Below are 20,696 nucleotides of genomic sequence, written 5' to 3'. Positions count from 1 at the left end.
AGTGTAGGTTGTGAAGGTCGTACGTCAGCTAGCTAACTGACCAGCTAACCGACTGATAAAACTGTTTGACCAAGAAAGGTCACAGCGTATTGCTAAGTCAGCTTGGAACCTGCTTTGAGGCTACATTCAGTCACGTTCCTGCTGAGTTGACCTGGAAATCTTAGTATAAACATTGCATTATGAATGTGCCAGCTACAAGAGATTGATTGATTGATTGATTGATTGATTGATTGATTGATTGATTGATTGATTGGTTGATTGATTGATTGATTCTAATAGCCAATATTAACAGATGTGCTATGACAGACATAGGCATATTGGTAAGGCACAAAGGGATACACCATGCATGGTTTCTCACAGAAAAAAGATAATTGAAAAGCAGTTGAACGCACATTTGAAACGCCATGGAAGCTGACAAAAAAATTGTAAGTAGTATCATAGGAGAGAGCAAAAGCACATTAATTTTGCAACGATTAACATTTCTTCACTCTTTGCGTACATTCCAGGAAACTGTTTTACAATTTTTTTTGGACCTCAGAATTTTTGGCATTGGCCTCTCTTGCGTCACAGAATCTAGCTTGTGTCACAGAATCTAGCTTGTGTCACAGAATCTAGCCTGTGTCACACCTTAAATCAAATCAAACCAAGTTATGGAGTTTTACATCCCAAAGCAACACGGGCTATGATGGATGCACCGCAGTCCGATCAATTCCGATCCCCTGACTTTCCTTAATGTTCACTTAAATCTAAGTACACAAACATTTTTGCGTTGTGCCTCGTATTGAAATGCGGCCACTGCAAGAGGGAATTGAACCTGCAACCTTGGTGTTCAGCAGAAGAGTGCCATAGCCAGAACCTTTGCATTAGCCCTAGTGGGGCTGACCATATCACAACATGAATGAAAAAAGCGAATGAGTCACAGCGGCAAGTACATATCGCACCTCGTGAATGGGGACGTAGTAAGTGCCAGTTGGCGACAGCTCATGAGGGTGGAAACCCAAAAGTATGCGGTGGTTTCCCTGGAGGAACACCAGGGGGTACTGGCGCAGCATGGCGTCGGGAAAGACGTCTTGGGCATCGCTCTTGACTGTGAACGCCAGCTTCCCGTTGTAGGCAACCACCTAGTAAAAAAGACAAAAATGCAACGTCACTCATGCAAAGTGTCACTGTGACGCGGCAGTTCAGAACACGGTTGCACAAAAGGCTTAACTAAAACCCAGCCAGACACAAAAAGCAAGTAAGGTTTGTGCTAGTTTGCAAAACTTATATTAACAGACTAACAGAACAAGCTAGAGATGAGGACACAGATAATAACAGGACCAGCACTGATTCTTTGCAACTACTTTCCAATGCAAAGTATCATACAGGAAGCTCTCGGCAAGGTCACGCAAGGTCATTTTCAATGTTACAGAGCACCTAAAAAATGAATTTCTTGCTTACAAATCCAACAAAATAATGCTACAGTCTTAAATTATACCTCAAAATGAGCATAATATCCCAATATTATCACGATATATGCAGTGGTTAATTTATTAAATTTAAAATAAAACTGAATTATCAGACCGAATCTTTGCGGTTTCCACTAGCAAGAAAACACCTAACCAACAATGAAGCCAATGAATTGATGAAGCCACTATACCTGGAAGATTTCGTTACCTTTACCATGAAGGACAAGTGGCTGATATGATTATTCAGACACACATTCGCAAGACAAAGAACCCAAGAATAATGTGACCATATTCCTTGGGCACCATGGAGCAGGACAGGGGTGGGAGGTACAGAGATACGTAGAATTGAAGTTCATTTATTCTAAGTTTTGTTTATGTGAAGTGAAGCTCTTTTCTCCACTCTTCAGTAAATCTGCACTTGCGTTTTGGCATTATTCCGCGTGCTTTCAACAGAACATGGGTGACACACAAGAAGGCATGGTCAATGCCCTTTGACTTGGCTACACCTCATTAGTCAATGCATTCAGAGTTCACTGAAGCTGGATGAAGAGAACATATGAGCACTAAGGAGTTGCACATATTCTAGAAGGAATGCAGTCTTAAAACAGTTTGGGAAAGAACCGGTCACTTGCTCTGGAGTTATTGATCAGAACCGTGCTTTTGTTAGCAGAAGCGAAATTCTGACCAATCACACGAGGGTAAGCGAATGGTTCGCTTCTAAAACCGTTATAAGATGGCACCATTTCCGGCAGTGTTTTCCTGAGCTGCCTGCCTCTGGAGTTCTTTTGAAAGTGGCACCACAAGACATGAGAAAGCGAACAGCCAACTCAGCACCATAAGGCAAATATTTCGGGACAATTTGGGTTCTGGAGAGACTAAACCAGGACAAGACATCGTCCCACACATAAGCTGTGGAACAGTGGGACCATGGCGGTAAAAGCGGAATGTGTCCCACTCAAATTGGGACGTCTCTCCTCATCTTACTCAACATGTATTCAAGTATTTAAAAGTTTTGATTCACCTTGTCCCCAAGAAACTGTTCAGGCAGGGACCAGTAGAGTGGTTGGTCTAGGACGTATGGCAAGCGCAAGAGAGTTGAACCGGGGTGGGTGCCAGGGATAACCTTGTAACGGTGCACTCGATCCAATTCTGGCTCACCGGGGGTGGCAGTTATGTCCCTTGGCGGTGCGCCAACCTGAAATTGTCTTGACGTAAGGAAACTGTGGCGACAAAAGACAAGAACCTTACACAACAGTACAAGCACAATTTTATTATTGCTCTAAAAGTGAAAGTTGTTGCACTGAAAGCGTCATTATCATTATCATGGATACTTGTACCAAAAAAAAAAAAAGAAGACATGAGTTAGTGCAGAACGAATACACCAAGGAGTAGTCAAAGTCGCAGACGTTCCAGCAAGAGGAAAGGCTAAGATTGTTTCGTCCCGTTAGGAAAACCGTAGGCCATATTTTGTGACAATTCTCTTGCTGATATGTTCTGTTAGCTTTTCACGGTTTGCTCACACTTGCAGCAGCAGGCTGTTTTGCGTGCATATATGATAGTCATCGGCACAAACATTGTTTCAAGACCATTTTGTTCTGGGTTTTGTTTTCCAAAACAGTGCATTTAAACAACTACAATGTATAACTGACCAGCCCCAGTCGTGGTCATCGGCAGTGGTCGGCAGCAAGATTTACGACTGCCGCGTCTGCTTCACCTGGCCAGAAGGCATTCTACCAAACTGTTGGGTACAACAATTAAACATGTTGTCTATCGCTAGAAAACTAAAAATTGGCTAGCCCACACTTGGACTCGGACAAGCTTCTGTAAAAACAAATGATAAAAGGTAAACAGGCAATAAGTAAGCACGGCAATATGTGAGCATGTTTTACGATGTGACCCTTACCAGTCCCCAGACGCGGTTGGCTTGCGTGCACTGCTCAGCCCGTCCAAACAGGAAGCACTCCGTGCATCCCCGAGGGTTGCTCTCCAGCAACGAGAAGGTCCTGTCTCGACATCGGTCACAGCGGCGTCCTTCTACATTCACCTGCAAGCATCCAGGGGCAGCATCAGTAGGTGTCATAGTAATGGCTTAGGTAATTTTGTTGTAACGTTGCAGGAATGGGTGAAGAACGGTTGTCAAGTTAAAATAAATGTAGTGCGGTTAAATTGATAGTTTGACACTGAGGACTAAAGAGATTATACTAGTTGAAATTCAGAGGAAAGAGCCGAGTATCTCAGGCCACTGTGGAATGAACCAAAGGTATGTAAGAGTAACAGAATGGCACCAAGGAAATGGAAGCACGTTTGAAAGTGTCAAAGATGAAGAGATGATAGTAGAACATTGGCGTGCAGAGGGTAGGTTAGGTACTTGCAAAACAGGGGTACTACAAAAGATCACTGGGAGGCCTTTATTCTTTACTGGATTTTTTTCATTCATTCATTCATTTGTGTGTATGCATTATTTATTTGTTTGATTATTTCGTTTAATGTGTCTGTAGCCACTGCAACATTACAAATTGATTTATGTAAACAACCTGTGTCCCCCTAACCTTATAAATAACACGAATGGAAAGTCCTCCTGGTTAGATTAACAGTTCGAGGTATTGTAGAGCTGTTGGCAGACTTGCCTCAGTTGATGAATTCGCTTCTATGTTAAGCGAGTCCAATTCATACTTGAAAGAATGGCCCAGTGCTCAACAGTGTGCTCTCACCTACAGGCATAACACTGGCTACAGACGCAATAAAAATTAATTTTAAAACAGGCTAACAGTGATGATGGTGAAGGTTACGATGATTAACTCAGAATGACAGGCTAATCGCACAATACGGGGCCGTTTCTATACCTTGCACGGACATTGGCCTCTCTCGTCACACTGGCAGATTCCCGACTGGCAGGCACTGGGGTCCGTGCCGGCAGGATGACAGTCGCAGCGCTGGCAGTTGGGGAAGTTGTAGTAGCCCGGTCGACAGTGGTCGCAGTGCTGGCCTTCGAATCCTTCCAGGCACTGGCACTGGCCGGTGTTCTCATCACAGTTGGGACTCAGGGAGCCCAGCTTGTTGCAGTTACACAGCTGTGAATTATGCATGCGTGCATGTCTTTAAAGGAAGACACTCGTAAAACAAGACAGCCATTTTGTTTATTCTTGTTAAGAAACTGAATTTCCTTTAATATTCAGCTGTGTAAGTACTTTGGTTTGTTCTTATTTGCAGCATTCTACAAGAAAGAACTTATAACTTAATTGTGGAGGGGTTGCTATATTGGCAAGATGTCTCTACCTTTATTATTAACTGTCTGATAGGCCCTTGTAGCGATTCGGTAGGTTAACTAATAACATTGAAATCCACAAAAATAAAAAGTTTTAAAAGTAATTAAGGCAAATCTACGCCCAATTTACAGCCACATTACTATAGAATTCATTACCATCTAATCTTAAGAAATTGTAGGACTTTGTCAGCAGATTTAAACCAAACCTTCGTTCCTTTTCTCATTCAATGTAATCATTCCACTGGCTGCCCTAGTGACAATCACTGTTTAGAGATCAAAACCATTCGTTCTGTTGACTAATGGCTCTAAAAACACACTGTTTTTGTAGTTAAATTTTAGCTGCAGTGTGTGTGTTTGGTTTTTCCAGCTACACCCAGTGACAACGTAAGAGTTCAGCACAAGCTCCAACCACAAAACCATATTGCAGCCGCCCTCTGCGACCCCACCCTCTAAAACAGTTCCCGAGAGATGCTGATACAGTGAAATGCCATTATATAAAGACGTGATTGGGACTCCCGAACTCCTTCGTTATATACAGGCCACTTCATTGTAAATATTGGATGCTGTACCGCCTACAAAGGGCAGTTGAGGTTGGGGGGAGGGTGGTAAGAGGAGGTTTACAATGGTTTCGGCTACAGCGCAGTCTGAACCCTTCCACACAGTCTGTGTTGCTGAATAGAATGGTGCTCTGTATGCGGAGCACAACTTAGTGATGGCCCTGCTACTGCGATTTCCAGAGTCCGCCACTATGGCCTGCCTCATAATAAGAAAGTGGTTTCGGCACCTAAAAGCCCATAATTTAAGAATCTCCATTTCGTAACCCAATTATGCACAATGAGCTGAAGCTGAAACTGAATTTACACCAATGTGCCCAAAATACCGGTACCTTGCAGCCATCGACTGGATGGTAACCCCAGGCTCCAGTGTTGCAGCGGTTGCATCGAGGACCCCCGGTATTCTTGGGACAGATGCACCGACCCGTCTCCTCGTCGCAAACGTGACCGGGAGCCTCGCATGGCTCGCAAGCTACATAAGCAATATGGATAGAAAGAAAAGTTTGTTTTTCATCAGCATCATCATCATCATAATTTATTTGTTTATTTATTTGCCCTTAAGGGCCCTTGATGGGTCATTACATAAGTGGGGTGGAGGGGGAGGGGGGTAATAAACGGTAACCACAGGTGACAAAGATAAAACAAATTAATACAGATTGCAAGAACTGGTAAACGCAGTAAACACATGAAAATGAAAAAGCTGATAAAAGGGCCTACTACTCAGCCTGTGGACAACACTGGTGTAATAATAACAGTTCAAATTCTACAGAATTTGTTTCACTGACGATACCGTCAGGAAGTGCATTCCAATCTGATACGGCAGTCGGCAGAAATGATTTATCGAAAGCGTTCATTGAACCACGAATGCGTTGAACACTATGACCAAATACTAGGACACAAAGCCTGTGTCACAAGTTAATTAAACAAGACAAAAGGGTTCGCAAGAAGACTTGAGCTGCGTCAACAGTTGCCAAACAAGAGAATCCTTAGCCTAGAGCCAAAATACTGGCAAGGGCAAAGTGGCGTATATTGTAACTACTTGTCAGGGATGTGGTCAAGCAAGCATTGGCCACCAGCGTGAATCAATCTCACCTCATTGTTGCCATGACCCAAAGAAACCCTAATTTATTTCTGGAATGAATACATTCTGGGGCGCACCCCTATCCAGTCACTGAGGTATGCGTGTTTAGTAACCTCTACCTGGGGTACAGAAAAAAACAAAGACTTCTTGTTTAAACTTGGGCTCCAAGCTGAAGACAGGGTGTCTACCAAGTTGACATTTCCAAATTCCCTGAGTTTTCCAGGTTTTCCCTGAGCACCTTTGCGAAATTCCCTGAATGAGCCAGAACTTTGTTTTATGTCAAGACAGGCTGACACCACGTTGCCCGATGCTGTCACTCTCTAGTAAGCATGCTGAAACAAACAAAAAAGACTTAATTCAGTTTGAATAGTAGGGAGTAATATCTATTTTATTTAAAAAGAAAACAGAAGGAAGGTGTTAGTACAATGCACAGAGAAAGAAATGGTAAAGCCCATTCCAAATTGAGTCGAACATTTTCAAATACGAATGAAAAGGAGATGCATACATAAGTAAATATTTTTTTAATGTCAGCTATTTCCATCAACTGATAGCAAGCTCATCAGTATGAGGTCCTGAACTTTGTCACAACTAAGGTTCTCTCTCAGCAGCTGGGAAGTCAACCTCAACTGTCCTGACATACTCTCAGCCCGTACACAACATCTCAGTGTTGGATTTCACTGCTTAAACAATTTATTTTGGTTTAGATGAGGGACACCTGTGTCTCAGCGTCAGCCAACACTTTGTTTTTTTAGCTCAAGCTCCTTTAAAAAGGCGCCGGCAATTCCTTTCCCGTTAATTCCTCAGTGCGTCGGTCCTTTCTGTTCTCATCCTCCTTCTACCACGCTTTCACCACATGGATCATCTGAAGCATCCTCTTGGTCAGTTGTACAGTCAACATTTGATTTTTCGGATTTCCGAGGGGCCGCAAAAAAAAAGAAACGAAAAAAAAACGGGCAGTCTGAAAAAAATTAATGCATGTCTTTAACTGCCTTTAAGGGCTAAAATTACCACAGGAAAGTCTGAAAAAGCTCTGAAGGCCTGCCAGTACGCTTATTAGGCATATCAGGGCTTGTACTGTGACAGGAGACGCGGTGCACGCATGTGTAATTAAGGAATACATACTATGTCCCGTGACAATTGCCCCCTTCCCCCCTTCCCACGCTTGTTATGCTTCACCGCCTAACACTAGTGCACTGAGGCGAAGCTAACTTTCGGAGACTGGCATTACGCAACGCGCTGTGCTCTGCGAGTTTCAAAGCCAATCGCGAGGATTACAAAGGCGGAGTCGGTGCCATTGGTGATAGCGGCGAATTCTTTCAATGAAAAACACGGCACCGCACGGCAAGAAGCTTAATAGCAAACATAGAAGCAGCTAGGCCTAACGTTGCCGCGGTGGTGGTTACGGCTGCCAGCGGATCTGCCTGCGAGAGTGCCGGTTCGAGGTGGCGAGATAATCAAAATAGCGGCGGTGGCGGCTTTGATTAATGCCATTTCAGACCTGCAGTCAGGGCAATATACATTGACTATATGTAGTACGTGTGGTGCCGCAAAACCGTGCAAATTATCGGGCATGTCCGAAAAATCGGGCGTCTAGAAAATCGGTCGTTAACTACTCTGGCAATACATCGTGCTGATGACACGGCGTCAATGACGATTCGTTGCGATTCCTCTGTTACTGGAGCCAGCATTAACACGACTTTCGTTCCCTTTCAATAAAGTTACAGCTAATTTTCCCTGATGGAAGCACAAATTCCCTGAGTTTTCCCTGAGTTTTTCCAGACTGTTCAAATTCCCTGAGAATTCCCGGTTTTCCCGGTTTTCCCGGTTGGTAGACACCCTGTGAAGATTCCCTTGTTTGGCCACTGTAGCACAACTTGATGTTAGTGCCGCCAGGCAACTTGAGCTGGTACGACGGTGGGATTATTTACACTCAAGGCACACCTTATTTTCGTGTGGCCACTAATAACAGTACTTTTCCTACCTTTTTTCAGTACATTTTTTTTTCAAGCAGCACAGCCAATAGGTATCCAGTTAGTATGCAAGTTAGCGTCTAGGTAATGTCGCCAGACATTCTGATCATAGTTACAAAGAAGCAAGGAAGAACATAGAAATTAGTAAATGATGTGAAGGCTCCACGAAGAACACAATAGAAGGAATGGGCTATGTGTGTATTTAAAATAACTGTTAAAGGTTCTTTCAGCTCTAATTGTGTCCACTTGTGCATTGTACCATAAACAATCAACTCCAAGGCATTAGGGGGACAAGAAAACAAAGGTATGAGCTATAGAACAAAAGTAGGTCCAGTTCAGATTCAAAGAAACCTCGCAATGAGGTTGTCATCATCGTCGAGTCAAAAACCACTGCAGGTGTGAATAAATGGTCACCTTCAGTAGATTTTTTGGAGGGGGGTGAGGCTTATTTTTTAGGAAGCTTATCTCAGGAGCTCCTATCCAAATACATGGGAATGGAGAAATCGTTTTGCTCAACATCCACTGCACTGAATTTCATAACACTTGTTGCATTTCAAAGAACAAAGTTATAATCTAACTACTGCAAGAGTCCCTGATTTTTCATTTATGCTGTTATTGCTTTTGTTTTTTTGCAAAAATTGTCGAAAATACAAAAATTTAATAAAACTTGAATATCCTGTTTACAACTCTGCAACTCTTCAATAAACAATGATGTCATAATTTATAAGATGCACCTGTTAGGATACCTAAAGCAGGCAAAATCGGTGCATTGTACACTGCTTGTTTAAAATGGAAAATGAGGAGCACAATATATAGGATGCAGCAAAGTTGACAGGACACAGCTCTGAGTCCGTCACCTTCACTATGTTCCGTCTTTTGCGCCGTTTGATTCCCTTCTAAACATGCACCAACCAGCCTAGTTCAGCATTTTTCTGCTATACACTGCTTTGAAGTACGCCATCAATTTGAGAGTAAGACTTTTGCAGAACCCTCGTAAACGCTGCAACAGCTCCATGGAGGCTGTAGACTCTTACATCAAATTAGTCCACTCCAGGTGCTCTAATAGATGCAGTTTACAGAACTGCGATATGTGCTTTTGATACAAAGTTGTGGATTCATAAACTTCGTACTGCAATTTTTTGTAACTATACAGAGTTATGGCAATTTCTGTAAAAAAAATAGAGATCCTAAATCAGAATTATGCTTACTGAATTCAGCAGAGTTCTGCTTACTCTCTTAAATGCAACAGAATTTCATTCAAATCGGTTGAGCAGTCGTGTAATGAGATAATTTCTCCGTTTCACACGTACTTGAATAGGGAAATAGCAGTTGGCCCCGAGAGCTAAAGGCTTCCTTCTAATTACACGTGTCAGTTACTGCACAACCGAAAAATAATTCTGGAGAGAGCAGGCTAACCTCTGCAGCCATGGTGAGAGAATCGGAAGTATCCCGGCAAGCAGACGTCACAGGCTATTCCTCCAACACCAGGTTTGCATGGACACTGGCCCGTCCTGTCATCACACTGCATGCTCACAGAGCCGGTCGTATTGCAGTGACAGGGCTCGCACCCGCCAGGCGACGCCAAGTTCCAGTATCCAGGCTGCAGACACAAAGAGCCGCAGAGGCAATGCATTCTGCATGTTAGAGTGCGAGCTCAGAGAAAGACAGTTTTGTCATCATCACCATTACCATAACCAGCCTATTTTTATGTCCACTGAAAAAGCTAACACCTCTCCCAGTGATCTACAACTGGCAGTTACCTTTGTATTGTGCCAGCAGACCCCAACTTATGACTATGAATTTCATCATTTCATTACACCGCCTAAATCTCTGCCGTCCTCAACTGTGCTTCCCTTCCCTTGGTACTTATTTTGTAACCGTAAGCATGCATAGGGATTTTCACTAGGGAGGCCAAACTGCCTTGCAGCGCCTCCCTCTCCTCTTCTTTTACACATTATCCACCACGGGACACTTTGCATACACTCAGCAATCGATTGTCACACCATTTACACTGTTTGTTTTATTATCACACTGTCTGTGCTTATAGCACAAACAAAAAATGCTCAAAATTTTACATTCTTCTAGAAGGACAAGAACAACATCTATAGCAATAATACATTATGCATTAAAATGCAGTAGGAATTAATTATTCAGGATGCTAACGGACATATGGGCAACATGAGTAAGGTTCTAGCATTTACAGATTCTGTCCTCACCTACTTAAAAAAAATGCCCAAATAAATTAAAATTATGGGGTTTTACGTGTCATATCCACGACCTGATTATGAGGTGCACCATAGTGGGGGGCTCGAGATTAATTTTGACCACCCTAGGTTCTTTTACATGCACCCAATGCAACGGTACACAAGCTTTCCGCCCCCATCGAAAATGCGGCCACCATGACCGGTTCCGAACCCACAACCTCCAGCTCATACAGTGCAATGCCATAGCCACTGTGCTATGGTGCTGGGTAAAGCAAAAGCTTGCATTTTTTTCTAACAATGTTGAATGTTCAATATATAGCTGGTGGACAGCGCACTCTCCTGATCAACAGAAAGCAAAAGCAACCATAGGATGTGCTCATGGGGCATAGAACTAGCGATTTTGCACTCCATTTGCATGCATGTAGAATGCATTTCCTATCAACACCAACCAGTCTAGATACAATGGTTAAGTAAACTCCAAATATTCGCAGTGGAACAAACTTTAAACCAATGCCCAACTTCTTTAAGCCACTGCACAATGCTTTCAATCATTGCATTACTCCACAAATGTTGCAGTCTTCAATGAAACTGCAACAAGACTGAAATAAATGCAATGGCATTCCAAACAGATCTAGCCCTGCATATGCTGTGAGTAGCACTGCATTCTGGTTGTTCAAACAAGTGGAATAAAAAAGCGACAAAACCACCAAGAACAGACGTGCATACCTTGCAGTGATCACAAGTACGGCCGACAACATTGGGTTTGCAGGGACACTGTCCGGTATTTTCATCACATTCGGGGCTCAGGGAACCATGAGGGTCACAGCCACACCCTGTAACAGACACAAGACATGTAAGCTCGTCATGATTCTTGCTTTTGTTTCAGCTTGTCATACAGGGTAGAAAATCCAAGATCATTCATTCTGTTGTAAAAAAATGTCAACTCTGTGCTCTTATTGACGATGAAAATCAACTTCTCAATGTGCCGCACAATCATCTGACAACCGACTTAAGCAGCTAGGGCAATCAATACTCAACACTTATCCATGCCAGACTCTACAGTGTGCCTCAAGTAGACTAGACAATCGGCTTGCATATGTTTTAGGCGCTTTGCCTCACAGCTCACCAGCGCACAGCCTCATCTGCAGCATGAAGGTTGATTGCCCGAGCGTAGATGTGCTGCACCTTGCAGAGTGTGTTTGACTAATATAAACTCATCTTCTCTCTCTCTCTTTCTTCAACTCACCCATCTCCCTTTCCGCGTGTAGAGAGAGATAGAGGAAAGGGGAAAGGCAGGGAGGTTAACCAGATGGGAAGATCCGGTTTGCTACCCTACGCTGGGGAAATAGGGGAGGGGAACGTAAAGTGATCCGCGTGTAGGGTAGCAAACTGGACAAGGTCTAGCTAACCTTCCGGCCTTTCCTTGCTTTCCTCTCTCTCTAGGTTATAAGTGCAGGATCGACAAATCAGTGATCTTCCAAAAGCTCACATTTGCAGCCATCCTGGTGAAGAGAGAAACCGTAATGTCCTTCGAGGCAGGAGTCGCAGTGGGTGCCGAACACTCCAGGCCGACAAATGCAGTTGCCCGTGATGGGGTCGCAGCGCTCGGAGATGGAGCCCTGGAGGTTGCAACGGCATGGAGTGCAGCCCCGCTCCACACCTCCGAAGCCGTCCTGCGAATAAAGAGAAGAAAGTGTGCCTGAGGTAAAGGACGTAGGCTTGAAGCAGTTTTCAACGTTGATGTATAAGGCACAGCGGTAACGATAAAAAGATAACTAGTAACCAGCGACCAGAGCAGCGAAATTTTGGGTTTATTATCCAGTTGTCAGCTCTAAAGTTGCCGGTGGTTGAAAGGATGTTCATCTGCCACCATTTCCGTGAGTGGAAATGGCCAACACTCCCAGGGCTAAGTTTGCTGCACATATACGAATGTTTAAGAAAATTAGTGGGAGGCAATTGCCACCATAGCTCAATTGATAAAGCATTGCAGGCATCATGGAGGTTCCTACTGGTGACAAGTTATCTTTTCTTCTTCCTTTATTTACCTTTTCATTGTTCATTCTACCTTTCAGTCAAATGCCACAGTTAATTTCCCCTATGCTTTCGCTGACTTCACCGTCTGTTGGCTATGTGGCTGTTACTAAAATAAAACCCGATTTTTTTTAAAAATTTTCTCACCTGACACCTGTCACACGTGCGCCCCGAGAAGCTGGCCTTGCAAGGACACTGGCCGGTTGTCTTATTGCACACCTGGCTTACAGATCCTGTCAGGCTGCAATCACATGCTGGAATGATGGAGAAGTGTTGAAGTTAGCTGTAACTATAAGTTACGACAAGTGAAGCAGGCCATGGAATAATTACTAGAGTCAAACCTCAGCAAAACAAGCATGGATACAGCAAATGGTCAGACATAATGAGATAAATATGTTGCTCACTGATACAAGTGTGTAACGAATATATATTTGCCATGGCTTGTGACAAATATCCTATATAATGAAAGCATTTTTGTGTTGAATGTGACTTCAGTATAACGAAGTTTGATTGTATACATATCAAACGTGGCTCGTTACCTTCCCTGCTTTTCTACCATGTCTACCTAAAATGTAGCACGAGGAAGGCTCACCAGTAAGAAAAAAAGGACTTGACATTCTTTTCAATTAAGTGCAAGAATTATTTTTAAGACTCGAAGAATGCTTGCTGTTGATTAACTTGGTTTTTGCAAGCTAAATTTTTCGTGATGTCACTCAAATTGCACATTTTCAGAATAATATACAGACACTGAATTTTTAAAGATGGCTAAGAGGCACACAAATATAGAGAACATATATGCAAAAGCTCAGCCCTTGCTAAAATAGGTCATCGACAGTACTTCGCACAGAAGCCTGTTCATCATTAATTTACATTGCAGCGCAATGTGTGTCATCCCATTTTGATCACGGACTAAGGGTTGGTGAGCCATCTTGTCAAACAAAGTTGTACTTGGCTTCCTTTATTTCAAGAACAAGTCTGGATTGGAACCACCTTACTGCTTCCATCGTCACCATTCTGGACAATGCAAGCTTCAAGGCAGCCATGCACTTCATTATCACTGCAGATGTTTTCTATTAGTTGCTATAAACCACTCTTTTATGTAATGCTTTTGGGCCTGGAAGGAATTGAAGTAAATAAATGCTGTAGAATCTCGGTAAACGGAAACTGCTGAAATGGCTTTGCTGCTCAAATGGAACAACAGCGTTACAGTTGGTTGCTTTTGCATTAGGGCCGTCTAAGAAAAAAGAATGTGTTACACAGAACCACATTTCTCTTTGAACTACAGATGAACGAAACTCAAAATATTACAGAAACGAAACTGAGTAGCCAGTCACAGCAGCATCACGATACCTGACCCCATTTGTGCCTTTCCTTCTCTGGTTTTCTGGCCACTTTTGCATGTTCTCATCAGAGTGGCTTTTTTTGGTGCTACTGCTAGCATGACTCTACTGTAGTACTGGCTGGCTGTGGTTTCTTTGTGTTAGCAATGCCGGTGAGCTGTCAATTTGCTTAGCATTTCCAATGGCAGCAGAGAAACGTGCTCACAATGCACTCATGCTGGAGATGAATTACAAAGTTATTGATGACTTTGAGAGTGGTTGCTTCACTAAGATGGCAATTCTTATAATAAACAACTTTTTTTGTTTCTTTCTTTTTGTGATTATATATTGTGTAGCTAGCTCTAGTCAGCAGCAGCATGCAAGAAGAAACATTGTACGAAGCAGCTTTGTAATCAGATCTGCAACACCTATTATGTACTGTTGGCAATGAAGTATCTGCCCCTTTAAAAAAAAGCATCTTGAGTACTCTTAAGCTCAGCCTCAGTAAATGAATACCCTGATAATGGGAACCTATATCCCTGGACGCTTGAAGTACTGTTTAAATAAACTGCACTGTAAATAAAGAAAATGCTTTTTGCCAGGTCACTAATGCAGAGCATGTGTGTGGAGTGGGGCTGTTGATTCCATTCCCACTTCATTTCATAGAACGAAGTATATTATCATAATTCCATTCCTTTCAATTCCAGCAAGGTGGCACAAGGCAACAGCTTTGACAAACGGCATTTTTCTGTTCTAGACAGCATGGCTCGGGTGCCTCAACATGTCTGATGCCCCAACATGTATGAATGCCCGTGTCTTTTCATCATGCTTTCATGGTAAATGCAAGAGAACAATCGTGGATATAATACAATGCTTTTCCTATTCAATTTCACATAAAATAAGCACAATTTAATTCCTATACCATTGATGCAGCACTCCCACTTCCTTTCCATTCTGGGCTCCTAAAGACCTGAATGATTCTCGAATCAATCCTATTTCGGAATGGCAACTCTGCAATCATGACACAGACAAACTTTTTGATGTTGTAAACTCTCTCTCAACGCAGTTCTCAGCTAATGGGGCTTTTTTTAATTAAAGTACTCATCTAAAGAGTGAAGAGCACTCACGTCGGCAGTCTCCAGTGGCTGGGTTTCCGAAATAGCCATCCAGGCATTCAAGACAGTTCCAGCCGCCTGTGTTTCCATGGCAACGCAAGCAGCGGCCAGTACGGTGGTCACAGTAGCCAGGAACCGATGTGTCGGCATTGGGACCGCACCGACACGGGCGACATGGCTCCCCGGGAATAGCAGGATTTCCATAAAAGCCATCCGCACACCTGTACACGGCACCAGAACTCTAACATTGCATTGAATGTACTTTATATTTATAACAATTTATATGATCTAGCCTTTCGAACGACTTTCCTTTTCAGTTAGAGACATTTTCAATAGGAGCTTTCCGGATGCCACTGTAATGATTAATGGGTTCTAATAGCACAAGGGCAAGTTCTGGTCAAAGACTGCACCACTGTTCATGAAGACTGAATGTTCATGAACAGCTGTTCAGAAGTGCTATGAATATGGTAAAGCTTGCAGCAGTGTTAAAACACATCTTCTGACCCTTCCATGACAGCAGCAAAAAGCTATACTTCAGTAAGAAAATTAACTGCTCTGCCAATACTCTTATGCTGATTTTTGAGTAAGCCAAGAGGAATTCGTGGAAGGATTTGTTAATGCTTCACACAGCATAGAAGATTCACACGGCATAGAAGCAGAAGACAAAGAGTAAATCTCATGGTCTACTGGCGCACAGTATCTGACAGTTTACTGCAGGTTTTTCTCGCCATTTTAACGTCACGCTAACAACAAGTGCAGCGGTCATTGAAGCAAATGTTACGAGTCTGTGTTGGGCTTTCAGTTTTTGTGCCAAAGCCAATCAGTCAGATATACTGCGCTGAATGGTGGAAAGCAAGCCAAACCTTTCGCATTTGTTGCCAGCGTGGTTTGGCGGGCATTCCAGGCAAATGTAGTCACTCTCCCCGGCCGGAGTCACGACTGTTCGACACTCAGAGGGCAAGTCATCCAGACTGGCCCCCGGAGGACAGCTGCACGGCTTGCAGTCGTCGGGAAAACCCAGGAGAGCATTGCCATAGAAGCCCGGCAAGCACTCATTGCAGTTCGGGCCCATTGTGTTGTGCAGACATTCCTGCAATAACAGAATAAGGTTGCACCAGAAGTGAGCAGCTTCTCATTATCATTCACACCTGGATATAACTATAAAAACTAAAGATGGAAGAAAAAAAACTACATCATTCATTCATTCATTCATTCATTCATTCATTCATTCATTCATTCATTCATTCATTCATTCATTCATTCAATCATTGGGTTTAATGTCCTAAAAGCAACACTCAGGCTGTCAGAAACACCGTAGTTGAAGTCCCTACATTAATTTTGCCTACAAATATGCTTGCGTTATACCCTCATCAAAATGCAGCTTACGCTACTGGGAATTGAACCCACAACCTCGCACTTGAAAGCAGAATGTCATAGCCACTTACTACAATGGCTAAGAAAGAGCTCTGTCATGTCGCCTAACGAATTCCCAAAAATACGTAGTTGCTGGCTATCTGCAGTTAAACTTGGATGCCAGTTTTTGGGGGGAGCATGGGGGGATGTTCCCTGCATAGCACCAGCAAAACTCTTTTTGCAGAAAAAAACCTGTGCAGTGTCGTGCAGCAAAAACTTCACTGCAGTTAGAAAATTACTGCTCTTTTTTTGATTAAATTAGAATGGCCTTTGCATGAATAAACAATCTTTTAACAGACAAACTGTGATGTACAAATGAAGTAAGCAAGCACAGCTTTGCAATATACCCATTCCCCTTGTTCACAGCAGGCAGCCTTATTTTCAGCCGCATGACTCCTGTGCATGAGCTTGCTGAGCAAAGCATAATTTTAATCGCTGAAGCAATAAAGTTAAAGAGAAAAAAAAATATTTTTTTCAGACTTAATTTTCCTTATTAACAGTTTTAGTTCAGTTCCTTCAGTTTCAGTTCCTTATTAATTAATTTACCTTAATTAAGGGCCCATGGGCATTACATAAGGCAGGAGGGGATACAAAGGTGTTGCAGGTTTTGTAGTGATATGCAAAGAATAAAGCAAAGAAAAACAAGATGATACACAAAGATTTTATTTGTTGGAGGAAGTGGGTGTATTCCATACAAGGAAAATTGAGATGCAAGATGGAATGTAATTTACCACTTGGTTTTGTAAGGTGCTCCTTTCACATTATATTTTGCTGGCCACTTATGCAACTTGTGATAAATTTTTCTTTCTTGTGTCTTAATTGTATGACACAAGTACTGCCCTGCCAAAACCTGGTTCTCTTCTCTAGTTCATTCCTGTCTTCAAAAACACCGATAGAAAGCAAACTATAGCTTCGTAGCGGGGAGTCTAAGTGAAAATCGAGCATGCGTGTTGAATCTACGAGTATGTTGTGTGCAGTGTTGAGCTGAATACAAGCCTCTAAACACAAACATGCTGCTACATGAAACCAAACCAAAGTATGTGATTACCGATCACAGCATCACGAGCAGTAATACACAATGTGTCATACAACTATCAACCATTCTCATGCACATTCTACAATTCCAATGGCATGGTCAGCAAAGTAAGTGTTATGCATTGTTACGTTTTGCATCCTACATCTTACTTATACTGTCACATTGTTTATTCATACTGCTAATCAAGGCCAGGCCTTGGTCTTAGGTAGGTCCACAAAATCTGTTCCCCTCCATCAACTTGCATATTGCTTGTTGTGCAATGTCATCAACACGTTGCATTCTGTTACAACAGAATGCAACAGCGAGAAGAGATAAAGAAACTGCGAGTGGCTCACATCACATTTGCCAGTGTACGGATCACACGAGTCGGCGTGGTTGTTGCAGTCACATTTTTCACAGCGCCCGCCTAGCACGGTGTTGTTGACTCGACGGTAGCCAGGGGCACAGAGCTGGAACCAACACAAGAAACAAGTCAATTCACATGTGATCTCATTAGGCTATTTTTACACCCCTCTGCATTTGTTTTTCATTCTGCAAATTTAGCAGCATTAACTGAAATCTGTCTGAACCGGTTAGTTTTCAGCTAAGAACAGGATCTCAATTGATAGCAGTTGCAAATAGTGAAATTTCCAGCTGCAGATGTTTATTCGGAGTCCTTAAGCTCTCTCCTTGCATGCAGTGTCTAGTTTGCCAAAATCTTTCACCACCCAAAAATAATGTGTTACATTCTACTGAATTCGGGTGCACAAAAACAAGAATGTGAAAGTCAATGCATAATAGGAGTGCTGTGTTAAGCCCCTCATGCCTTATCTATCATGGATACAATAGATTTGAGACTATGTGGTCTTCAATCACACATAAATAGCACACATAAATAAGTCAGGAGAAGCAATAAACAAATGAAAAACTTCTCTCTTTCCTGCTATTTCCAAGGTGTTAACACTTCTTCCCTCTTGCCATGCAAAAATTATTCGCAGACACAGAATATTTACCTCACAGGAGAGGCCCGCATACCCAACTGGGCACTGGCACATCTCAACAGACGTCATCTTAGTCAGAGTTCCTGACGTCTTGGATGCCACAGGAAGCTCCACATGATGCATGCTGCGTGCATTGAAAATAAGCATCAACAGCTGAGGTCATCGCCATGGTAATGCCACAGGGCACAGTGTGAATACATTGCATGCATCAAAAAGTAAAAATGAAGCGATCAATGCTGACTGTTTCAGTTCTTAAAGGAAGAGACATTCAGATGCGCAGTGTGTGACGAACATGCTATACATCTCGGCACAGTGCATAGACGTCAGGTGGACACTTGTGTTCATGATGGCGATGAAAGCATACTGTGTATTGTTCATATTTTTAACCCCTTAAATTCCCAAACCTGAGCTGCGCTCACCTTACGAATTTATACTAACATCATGAAGAATGAGCCCTACTCAATCCAGCTACAGGTTCGATTGCTTCAATCGCTATGAATGAGTAACACGCCCCTATCTCACCGCTTACTGCCAATTTTGGGCATTAGTGCATGTTATTTTGTAGTTCATAATTGTTTTGCTGTCATTCTTCAAGAGAATTATTACTCAGGACTTTCGTGTATAGCAAGAAAAACTGTCATTCTCGAAATGCAGTTTCTTATAAAATGTCTCCACTGACTACAAGAAATTGAGCATATATTTAATATTTTTTTCAATGAGCATGTTACATGCAAACCATTGGGCAAGTAAGAGAAAAAGTCGGGAAATATATTTGCAGCTTTTCTAGAAAGATTTTGGGAGTTAAAGGGTTAACAAAATGAAAGTGGCAAAACCGAATCAGCTGGCGTAGCTTCATGGCTAAAAATTGCGGCATGCTACCCCACTCAACCACCCAGCTTCTAAAGAAGACAAACACAGACACGTACATAAAAATGGAGGAAAACACTCACGCTCCTTCAATCTGGTCAGAGTGGTATTTGGCCCTCAGGAGCAGCCTTTCCACGTCATTCATCACGAGCGTAAACTCCTCACGCGACACCGGCCTCAGAGGGCGGCCATTTTCGTCCAGCAAGTGCCATCCATGCTCACGAAGCGGAATGGCAATGGTCACATTGTCCGGGCTTGGTCGCAGGCTCCAGTTGTAGCCAAGCCGCTTCCCGTCGCCCTGCAAGCATGAGAATGCACACTGTTACATATTGTGGGTTGTGCAGTAAGTATTGCACTGTCTCATCCTGTTATATGTATGTATATCTGTGAATGATTTGGGAGTGAATGATCCTCAACTAGCCCAGATCCTTGATCTACTCCGATATTTTATGAAGTGAATCATGGTCACTGATTAAGTCTGCAAAGAAGGATCAACGTTTCGAAACCGCATACGGGTTTCTTGTTAGCGCGTCCTATTCAGTGAATGTCACTTGAGTAGACAACACGTGACATAGTGAGTGCACGTGGGTAAATGGATGACATATTTTCTGCTGTTTGGTTCATCTTAGCTGGTGTTGACCGAATAATTGGTGATTCCAGCAGCTGTTAAGATGATACATCCTTTTTCTGTACTACCATAATGCTGTTGTTCCAGCCAATCTTGTAGGCTTTCTTCTGGGCATGCTCAGCAATAGCATTTGTCGTACGACCATTATTTCTATTGTCACGTTTGTGGTCCTTGAGTCATCTTGAGAACTTTCCTGTTACACCAATATAATGTTGATGGCAACCACCGAACAGATTCTTGTATATGACTCCCAGAAATACCTCAATCGGCAACTTTAACTTACATGTTCATGAGCTGGTTTGACATTTTATACAGCAGTGGTTGTATATTAGGTGTATCATTTTTAAGAGCCATTTTTGTAGTGTTTTGTGCTATTGGGTTTCAGTTGGCCACACGTGATGTGGACATTATAGATCATAATGTTATGACAACTTGACTAATGACCATGAGGTAGAAGAGAAGTCATGCAGATGTCAACAGATAATCATCATCAAATAGGATTTCATAGTACTATTGCATTGCAGTCAAGTGAAGCACGAGGATCTATATATTTTTATTCACAAGTTCCGTGCATGTATTGACTCATTAAGTTTTGGAATAGTTCACGATCACCAAGTTTTGCAAAATGGAAGGACAGGTTGCATAATGTGACACAAGAGTTCCATTTTTTGTAGATCATTTCGTCTCAAATTGTGAACAGGATAGGAAAATTAAGAACCTCGTCATAAAATTTGTCACACTATCTACATTGCTCTCTTTACAGTTGTGCATTGCATACGTGATCA

General features: G+C 42.6%; 1 protein-coding gene across 2 annotated transcripts in view; it reads right to left on the bottom strand.

The window, feature by feature from the left end:
• LOC139060989 (laminin subunit alpha-1-like) overlaps window positions 1–20,696 on the bottom strand; it is a 157,494-nt gene that overhangs the window by 64,320 nt on the left and 72,478 nt on the right. For both annotated transcript variants that reach the window (XM_070540359.1, XM_070540358.1), the window contains exons 15-28: window positions 19,367–19,581; window positions 18,429–18,540; window positions 17,772–17,885; window positions 15,851–16,077; window positions 15,000–15,208; window positions 12,701–12,807; window positions 12,012–12,195; window positions 11,249–11,355; window positions 9,735–9,918; window positions 5,600–5,739; window positions 4,292–4,519; window positions 3,352–3,492; window positions 2,470–2,643; window positions 942–1,121 (exon numbers count right to left, since the gene is read on the bottom strand). In XM_070540359.1, the coding sequence (XP_070396460.1) occupies window positions 942–1,121; window positions 2,470–2,643; window positions 3,352–3,492; window positions 4,292–4,519; window positions 5,600–5,739; window positions 9,735–9,918; window positions 11,249–11,355; window positions 12,012–12,195; window positions 12,701–12,807; window positions 15,000–15,208; window positions 15,851–16,077; window positions 17,772–17,885; window positions 18,429–18,540; window positions 19,367–19,581 (2,322 nt within the window). The remainder of the gene's footprint in view (window positions 1–941; window positions 1,122–2,469; window positions 2,644–3,351; window positions 3,493–4,291; window positions 4,520–5,599; window positions 5,740–9,734; window positions 9,919–11,248; window positions 11,356–12,011; window positions 12,196–12,700; window positions 12,808–14,999; window positions 15,209–15,850; window positions 16,078–17,771; window positions 17,886–18,428; window positions 18,541–19,366; window positions 19,582–20,696) is intronic.

Source organism: Dermacentor albipictus, chromosome 6 (assembly GCF_038994185.2).
Source record: "Dermacentor albipictus isolate Rhodes 1998 colony chromosome 6, USDA_Dalb.pri_finalv2, whole genome shotgun sequence".
Taxonomy (NCBI): Eukaryota; Metazoa; Arthropoda; class Arachnida; order Ixodida; family Ixodidae; genus Dermacentor; species Dermacentor albipictus.
The sequence above is the reverse complement of the archived record's forward strand: the minus strand, read 5'-3'. Positions and strand labels throughout refer to the sequence as shown.